The 9,756-nt window shown below is 44.3% G+C and overlaps 1 protein-coding gene across 4 annotated transcripts in view; it reads right to left on the minus strand.

The window, feature by feature from the left end:
* The window catches only part of LOC102219861 (melanophilin-like), a 32,333-nt gene extending 23,237 nt beyond the window's left edge, over window positions 1-9,096 (minus strand). For all 4 annotated transcript variants that reach the window (XM_023336384.1, XM_023336385.1, XM_023336383.1 and 1 more), the window contains exons 1-3: window positions 8,796-9,096; window positions 4,920-5,079; window positions 621-842 (exon numbers count right to left, since the gene is read on the minus strand). In XM_023336384.1, coding sequence (XP_023192152.1) covers window positions 621-842; window positions 4,920-5,044 — 347 coding nt within the window. In that variant the 5' untranslated portion in view covers window positions 5,045-5,079; window positions 8,796-9,096. The remainder of the gene's footprint in view (window positions 1-620; window positions 843-4,919; window positions 5,080-8,795) is intronic.
* Window positions 9,097-9,756: the final 660 nt, after the last annotated feature.

Raw genomic sequence — 9,756 nt, forward strand, 5'->3', positions numbered from 1 at the left:
CTAACTTTTAATCTTTAATTATTCCCTAGATTAGAAAATGAGTTTTTTAGCTTAAACATTAGCATGTTTTGGTAGCTCTATTACATTAGCTCTGGTTTCATCTCTTTGTAGACATTTGCTAATCATTCTTATTTTTGGCAGTTGTTATGATGTGTAACCATGGCAGCAGTGCTAGCCAACAGCTGGTGATGTCATCCAGGAAACGTGACGCTGTAACATCGTCTCACTGACTCTGATCGTACGTCATGATGCTCAGCCTGAGGTGAAAACATTAAAACATCTGATAAACGTCTCTGGTATGAAGTCACAGCACCAGATCATTTAGACTCACAGCTGTGCAGCAAACAAAGGCGAGAGGCATCGACCCGTAGAGAACAGCCGGAACCATAAAGACGGTTTGGGGAGACAGTAAATCATGGATGTTAAATGAGCTGCAGAAATCTGCCTTAAAACGAAACTTGAGTTTGTTCTCGGTGATTTCTGCTTCACTGAGTCCAACTGAGAAACCTGAGAAACTTTGACAAATCAGAGTCAGAAAACTCAAGAATAACATCTGAACTGTTCCTGGTGTGATGACCTGAGGGGAACAGAAACGGATAGTTTCAGCTGGAGCGTTTTACCTGGCCAGGTGGCAGGGCTCACACAGCCAGCCCTGCTCCCTCCTGCAGAGGCGGCTGCAGGAGCGGCAGACGTAAAGCTGGCAGTCCAAACACTGACGCCTGACGTTGACCAGGAACCTGAAGGGCTGAAGGCAGCGGATGCAGTAGGACTCGGCCAGGCTGCTCCGGCTCCCCAGCAGCTCCCGCTTGGTGTCTTCTTTCTCTATTTTATTCTTCAGTTCGCTGGAAAGCAACCAGACGAAACCAGAACCTTCAGCAACAAATCCTGATGTTTCCATGTTTTCAGTCAAAACTCAGTTTGCTTTTGTTGGGTTGTTTGGATTAGTCATCAGCAGTCAGTATCTAAATCACAGTTTGGACAACAGCCAGACTGCAGTGGCTCAATCATGATCTGACTCCTTTTCATTAGTGAAATATCAACATTAAATAATTCAGTTTTCATCTGAACTTTGAAATACTTAATGTAAATAATGAAAAAATAAAACTCTAAAAAACTAACAATAGATTTTTCTTAAAATTTTAGTTGGTATAAATGATTTAAACTCTTAAATTGTCTCTGCTTTGTGCAGTGTTTAGTTTGGACCCATGATTCTCTCCAGTGAGGCCGATCTCCCTGCTTCAGGTCAGATACTGAGTGCTCAGAACTGCCCCATAAAACCCCGGTGTGAAAAGTAGCTTGATCTCAGTGAGTGTATTCTACAGGACTAAGTCTAGCATGATGCTAAGCTACGTTAACAGTGTCCAGCACAAGTCAACCAGGGAAAACAAACATTTTCCCCAAACTGTTGAAGCAGTAACTCTTCCAGACTGCAGACATGAACTCAAAGTGAGTTTCCAAGCCGCTGATCGCAGCTTTTACAGCTAAATAAACACCCTGGACGACTGCAGCAGGCAGATTATCGTTTGACTTATTTTTCTAACAAATAAGAGTTGATGAAAAGCAGAAGACAACTTTTTCTGGGAAGAAGTGGGATTACGTTGTTTTCACTCCTTCACACAATCAATCAAGTTTACAGAGAAACTGCAGAGCAGAAAAAGTCCTGAAGCAAAGCTGAGAAAACGTGTAGAAAAGCCCGTTTATCTTTGCACCGTCCTGCAGCCGTTCTGGTGTTGGGATGACTTCACCGCCTCCAGCCGAATGTTTTCTGCTGCAGAGCTGAAAGTAAAGCGCCTGATTGGTGGAGAAGTTAAAGACTCCCTCAGAGAGACGCTGGCTGCAGCGGAGGGGAAACTATTCAGATAACAAGCCCCAAATGTCCCGGCTGAAAAACAGGAATAAGAAACTATTCCTGAAGGAACTGGGGAGTTTTATTGCTTTTTGAAGGCTTTTGTTTGGACCATACTGGTTAAATTATGGCCCATATCACTGGGATCAGTGGGACATGGTTCATGATTCCTCACCCCATCGCACACACAGCTGCTTTGGTTTAAACTCTGAATGATTTAAAAGTAAAATTAGCTGAACATTCTCAGTACTATTAAACTCCAAATCCCACAAATCTGGAGCGCAGGATTCCCTTCCACGGCTTCAGAGCAGAAAGCAACGAAGCCACCAGGAAGAGATCAGGATGAATCTGGTTTCAGCTCCGGATGTCGGGACAAAATGGCGTCTAGATGCTCTGCTGTTCACTTCATTTGTTTTAGAGAATTTAACTGACGGAAGAAATAAAGTCACCGAGTGAAAACAGCAAAGCGAACAAACTCCAGTTAGCACTCAGATGGGTTTAGCCACCGCTAACTAAACAGCTAGCTACGCTAACCCTGAGCTACATATGTAGCTCTGGGCTAAACATTTAGCTTGAAGTTAAAGGTTAACTTAATATTTAACTTTAAACTAAATAGTTAATTTGAAACTGTGACATTAATGAATGAATGAAAAACTTGGTGAAAATATGACTTTTATAAATATAAACACGGCTGAATTTCTGCTGTTGGTTCAGTTTAATGGACCAGAACTGGACTGGGAAACAGTTGGGCTGATAACTCATATGTCAGAGGGTTTTTTGAATAATAAATTGTACCAAAAAGTTACATTTATAGTTTTCTTTGGTGAAATAAAGATTTAACTTCTTGGTGTGTGAACTAGTTTCTGCTTTCAGGCGTTTGAACGCTGACCTGGCTCCATGTTTCTGCTGTTTGTGATTAACTGCAGTTTCTGCTCCACAGCGGACCTGAGGAATCTGGGATCAGCAGCCAGACGTTTTCTTTACTCTGCCTGACTGACAGTTTTACGTTTCCAGCTTCCAAACAACCTCAGGCTCTCAGAAACGGCTGGGTTCGCTGCAGCTTCTCCTGTTATCAGCATCACGGCAGATTTGATGGTTTCTTCCAGAAAAACAGGAATATTCTCCAACATCAGACCAGATTCTGATCCCACAAACTGAAACGGTTTTTATTTCATGGAACGTTTAGTGTTCTTCATAAAAAAATAAAGCTGCTACAGTGTAATCGGTTTGTTATATTTTTATGACAAACACCATGAAAAATAGTTCTTCACCATTTTTATGGCGTTCTTCATAAACATGGCGAAGCAGTTCCTGTTTTATGTAAGTTAATGAATAAAGTTTCAACGCCGTGAGGAAATTATGGATATGAAACCAGAAATCATGGAGGTTCTGAAGATCCACCGTCTACATGTTTTATGAGCCTTAAGGCCACAGATGATTAAAATAAGAATCGTTTTCTGTGAGCATGGAGTCACGACAGAAGTAAGTACACCCTTCAGCTGACAGAGTTCAGGAGTTTCAGATCAGATCACTGATCTGTGGTCGTTAGCATGATGATGTTGATGATGATGAAGGAAATGTTAATGTTAAATGTTTCTGCAGTTAAAGTTGAATCTTATGAAACTCTAACAGGATTTCATCTGTAATAATTCCTCCTTAAAGCTCAGTTACGTTTCAGTCTGACAGAATCAGGTTTTAGATTTATTTCAGTTTTTCATTTCAGCTAATAATAAACTGACCCCTGATGCTTGTTTTCTGATTCTTTAAACTAAAGTGAATAAATGTACTCACTGTCACTGTGGGCCGAGCAGAACCTGTTTGGTTCTGTTCAAAACAGAAAACAAAGGAAATGTTTTGCCTCCTGTTGCTTTTTTGTTTCTCTCACCAAAGAAAAACAAAAATATTTCTAACTGTGAACCAACATATTTGGTTTTCATTGCTGAGGTTTGGACAGTTTTATGTGGAAACCACATGAAGATCAGAACCGGATCAGAACCGCAGAGGAAGAAACAGCAGCAGCTTCACAGGAACAAACATTCAGATGGAAGCAAATAACTGCAGCAGAGCGCTAGCCAGGAACGCTAACAAAATGGCCGACAGTGAGGTCCTTTGCTGGCCCCGCCCCTCTGTCTGTTTTGGGAGGTGAATCCTGGATCCAGAACAGTTCCAGAGGTCAGAGGTCACAGAAGTGAAGATGATAACATTAGCGAAGCCCTCAGTCGTCTGGCTATTTATTCATTCTTAAGGTTTAATATCTCTCAGCTTCAGGGTCGTCAGCTCTGCTAGGAAGGTTTTCCAGACAGTCAGGTGTTTGTTTAGGGGGATTTTTGTTCATTCGTCCTCATTCATATTAATGAGGTCAGACACTGATGTTGGACAGGAAGACTTGGTTCAGGTTTCCGCTCTAATTCATTCTAAACATGTTCACAAGTTGGAACAGGAAGTGAGCCGTCACCTTTTACCAACCCAAGACATGTTGGGTTGGTAAAAGGCTGAACTCCTGAACAACAGCCGAGCCCCAAGATCCTCCCTCCACCAAACTTTCCACTTCACACGATGAAGTCAGAGAAGTCGTGTTCTCCTCAAAGAGTTAAACTTCCTGCTGACAGGATAAATAATGTGATGCTAATCGACTCGTGTATTCCTGTCAACAGCTGCTGAAAACTAAATAACTAATTAAACTAAAATAATTAGCAGTGATGGAAACACGTCCACTAACCCGCTGATACATAGCTAATTTTATATTTAGCACACTTAGCTTCAACTAAAGTACATTTTTCCAGCGCTAATTTTCTTGGCTGTTTTGTTGAATAAAGTTTGGAATGAAGTTTTGATTATCGACTTAAGAATTTTTTTATTATTCAGACGTTTATATTTACATTGTTTCTTTGATTCATTATGGAAGAATTTAGCGCTTTAGCATGAGCTTCAGCTAAATACCATGTTGTCATAATGCTTTAGCGTTAGCGTAGCTAATGTTTATGATTAATGCTTTGGTATTAGCGCAGCAAGCTATTTAGCTAGTGGTTCCCACCACTGATCATTGATAAACAGAATAAATTTCTGAATTTACCCGAGCCGGTCCTCCTCCTTCCTCCGCAGGTCAAAGTCTCTCTGGACGACGTCCCACACGTGTCTGGCCTCTTCGTCCGTCAGTCTGGACAAATCCAGCTTCCTGCCCACAGCGGTGGTCGGCATGGCGGCGGAGAACAAAGATGGCCGACGGATGACACCTGGCAGACGACAGCAGGCCGAAAATGTTTCTTTGAGATTCAGTGAAGAAAACGGAGATTAAGTTATTATCACATATCTGTGGAAGAAATGAAAACTCAGAGAATTTAAACACCTAAAGGCTCAAATAGCTGAATTTATCCACCAGATGACCTTCAGCAGCTGGTTAAGAAGCAGACTTGAGGCAGAGAAACGGAGCAGAGCCACTGGGAGTTCATTCACCAACATTTAACAGACAACCTGTTTCACAGGCCGCAGGTCTCAGCAGCAACAACTCATTGTGGCTAATATGCAGCTAACAGGATATGGATAACATTGGAGTTAACAGCATGTGGCTAACATGGAGCTAACAGCATGCTGTTAACATGGAGCTAACAACATGTTTCTAACATGGAGCTAACAGCATGTGGCTAACATGGAGCTAACAGCATGTGGCTAACATGGAGCTAACAGCATGTTTTTAACATGGAGCTAACAGCATGTGGCTAACATGGAGTTAACAGCATGTTTCTAACATGGAGCTAACAGCATGGGGCTAACATGGAGCTAACACCATGCGGCTAACATGGAGCTAACAGCATGTGGCTAACATGGAGCTAACAGCATGTTTCTAACATGGAGCTAACAGCATGTGGCTAACATGGAGCTAACAGCATGTGGCTAACATGGAGCTAACAGCATGTTTTTAACATGGAGCTAACAGCATGTGGCTAACATGGAGTTAACAGCATGTTTCTAACATGGAGCTAACAGCATGGGGCTAACATGGAGCTAACACCATGCGGCTAACATGGAGCTAACAGCATGTGGCTAACATGGAGCTAACAGCATGTTTCTAACATGGAGCTAACAGCATGTGGCTAACATGGAGCTAACAGCATGTGGCTAACATGGAGCTAACAGCATGTGGCTAACATGGAGCTAACAGCATGTGGCTAACATGGAACTAACAGCATGTGGCTAACATGATGCTAACGGCATGTTTCTAACATAGAGCTAACGGCATGTGGCTAACATGGAGCTAACAGCATGTGGCTAACATGGAGCTAACAGCATGTGGCTAACATGGAGCTAACAGCATGTTTCTAACATGGAGCTAACAGCATGTGGCTAACATGGAACTAACAGCATGTGGCTAACATGATGCTAACGGCATGTTTCTAACATAGAGCTAACGGCATGTGGCTAACATGGAGCTAACAGCATGTGGCTAACATGGAGCTAACAGCATGTGGCTAACATGGCGCTAACAGCATGTTTCTAACATAGAGCTAACGGCATGTGGCTAACATGGAGCTAACAGCATGTTTCTAACATGGAGCTAACAGCATGTGGCTAACACGGAGCTAACAGCATGTGGCTAACATGGAGCTAACAGCATGTGGCTAACATGGAGCTAACAGCATGTGGCTAACATGGCGCTAACAGCATGTTTCTAACATGGAGCTAACAGCATGTGGCTAACACGGAGCTAACAGCATGTGGCTAACACGGAGCTAACAGCATGTGGCTAACATGGCTGCTCCAGTTAACAAACCCACCAACAAATACACACAAACTTTGACAAAAACAACCAAATCATCACAATAATATATATTATCAAATACTGTTTATCTTTGAGCACCTCTAAAAACACATTTGTATAAATATAAATCTAACATTAAACTTCTAAAGTGCATAGTTTATTGTTTTATTCCCTCCACAATGGTATCTTCGGGAACCTTTAAAAGGTGCTCAGGTCCCCGGGGAATCTTTTAGCGTGAACACCCAGCAGAGGAAGACAGAGTTTAGCCACATGTACACAAAGCCTGCAAACGTCTTTCAATGCATTTCAAACAGACCCAATAAAAATCTATGATCCATTTGTTTGTTTCACAGGACAGCAGCAGTTCCTGCTGAGATGACACTGAATTAATCAATCAATAACTTCAATCTGTTTGTACTCGTTTCATTTATCGTTCAATACACATTTTAAATGTTCAGACCTTCATTCCAGGCTCTAAAACTGAACAGGAGAGGAAATCTGAGAAACAAACTGCAAATTTAAACAAGCTGGAAAATCTGGGCAACATTTTGAAACGTCACCAGATCAGATGAAACTGCATTTCACCGTTTCTAAACAAAAACATCAAGACTTTGAGTAACAGAAAGGAAAGACACCTGAGAGAACCTGGGAGGGGTCAAAGGTCATCTGTAAACCATCTGAAGTCCATCAGAAAGGAAAACATTTCATCAGCTGATCACCTGCAGCAGGAAGGTCAGAGGTCCTCCTCTGACTCTGCAGGCAGCAGGTCAAAGTTCAAAGGTCAAGACAATGAACCAGCACAGCTGACTGGAAAGGTTCTGTCAGAAACAAGATGGCTGCCAGACGGAGGCCAGCAGAGCAAAGACTTCTGGGACAATTTCCTCTGGAGAGACGAGACTTTGGACCAAGATGGAGGAAACCAGGCGCAGCAGAACTGCAGTGAAGCACGGCGGTGGAGGTGTGATGGGTTGGGATCCGGGTCCAAACAGCAGCAGATCTGAACGACTGAAACAAAGAGATTCAAGGTGCTGCAATGGCCTAGTCAAAGTCCAGGCGTCTGCCTGACCGGTAATCTGAGCAGAACCTGAATGGACCAGCGCTCCTCCACCTGCAGCTGGAGGGTGTACTTACTTTTTCACGCTCTGCTCCTGCAGGATGCCTCAGATCTCTTTTATAGACGCTGAGAGATTTAGAACTAGCGCCGCCTGGTGGACGGGGTGTATTTACTTTCCTGTGGCGTCTCCATGTCCAGTTTGCAGGACTTTAATCAAATCTGGGTTATTTTGGCCTCAGAGGGAAACAGACTCACATGGTTTTCTAATCTGACAGGATGAAGGCTCCCTTCCTCTTCCTCAGCAGGCAGAAAGCAGCAGGCATCCCATAATACTCCTGCTAGGCTCAGAAACCTCATCTGATTTCAGGTGGAGCTGCTGCGTGTTTACAGGTGGGAACATCCTGGCTTCTGATTGGTCAGCAGAGCAAACAGTTTATTATTTATTCAGTAGAAAGTTAAAACATGAAACATCAGGAGACGCTTCAAGTTTCAGACTGATGAAAGGAATCAAGTGTGGAGCCGAAATCCTGCAGGAAAGTCAGGAAGCAGCTCACATGATCCACTAATGGAAAAACTGCTGCTGCTCCACCGACCGAGACGGATTAAAGTGAAGCCACTGAGGCGGAGGAGACATGGAGGAGACACGGAGGAGACATGGAGGAAACATGGAGACACGGAGGAGACATGGAGGAGACATGGAGGAGACATGGAGGAGACATGGAGGAAACATGGAGACACGGAGGAGACATGGAGGAGACATGGAGGAGACATGGAGGAGACATGGAGGAAACATGGAGACACGGAGGAGACATGGAGGAGACATGGAGGAGACACGGAGACACGGAGGAGACATGGAGACACGGAGGAGACACGGAGGAGACATGGAGGAGACACGGAGGAGACATGGAGGAGACACGGAGGAGACATGGAGGAGACACGGAGGAGACATGGAGGAGACACGGAGGAGACATGGAGGAGACACGGAGGAGACATGGAGGAAACATGGAGACACGGAGGAGACATGGAGGAGACACGGAGGAGACACGGAGGAGACACGGAGACACGGAGGAGACATGGAGACACGGAGGAGACACGGAGGAGACATGGAGACACGGAGAATCATTGTATTGCAGACTCACCTGGTTTCCTCCTGCTGCTCTGATCACATGTTGACAGAAACTCCTCTGGTCAGTAGAGGTCAGTGGAGGTCAGTAGAGGTCAGTGGAGGTCAGTAGAGGTCAGTGGAGGTCAGTAGAGGTCAGTGGAGGTCAGTAGTGGTCAGTGGAGGTCAATAGAGGTCAGTGGAGGTCAGGCGGTGCGTCTCGCAGGACAGGAAGTGTTGCCAGGTGAGGTCGGCCGTCGTCTGGAGGCTTCTGTTGGCTCGGCGCCGTCAGTCTGGATTTAAACTCCGGGTCACATGACTGGACCCAAGCAGGCAGAGCTGGCTGCTGATTGGCTGCTGCTGACTGGGCCCTGATGGGGCCCGCTTCATCAGAACCGCTCAGAGAAACTTCAAACTGAGGATTCATTTCATCTGATTTCTGATTCTGCTGGAAATTAAAGGATTTGCTGCAAAAATCAGATGGAAGCTGGAGCAGAACGACGGAAACCTTTGAAATATTCATGGGGTAAAAATTGCAGCTGCACCGATTGCAGATTTCTGGTCGATACCAATAATTTTGTCTGCAATTTTTCTAAATGTAACAAGAAAGTTGCTGATTTGTTAGCAATGGAGCGGCTACTACCTTTTCTGGGGAAGATCCCACAACATCTGGACCTTCAGAACCAGCTCTGATGTCCGTCCAGGTTGAGAGCAACTCTGTTAATGGCATCATGTCACTGACAGGGTCAATAGGTCACGATTAGGACCTTCCATTAGGTCAAGGGTCAGAGGTCGTGCCCTCCGTCGATCTGAATGTTCGGCTCATGTTCACTTCTGACCTGAGGATGTTTTAGTTTTCTTTCTCTTGGTCCTAATGTGGACCTGCCTGACCGTGACCTTTGACCCCTGACCTGTAGATGTGGATGAACTGATTCTGGAAGTGATGAGTTTGTGTTTTCGCGCTCAGACCATTAGAGGCTGCAGCTTCAGCACTCTGA

The sequence above is a fragment of the Xiphophorus maculatus genome, chromosome 7 (genome assembly GCF_002775205.1).
Source record: "Xiphophorus maculatus strain JP 163 A chromosome 7, X_maculatus-5.0-male, whole genome shotgun sequence".
Classification (NCBI taxonomy): domain Eukaryota; kingdom Metazoa; phylum Chordata; class Actinopteri; order Cyprinodontiformes; family Poeciliidae; genus Xiphophorus; species Xiphophorus maculatus.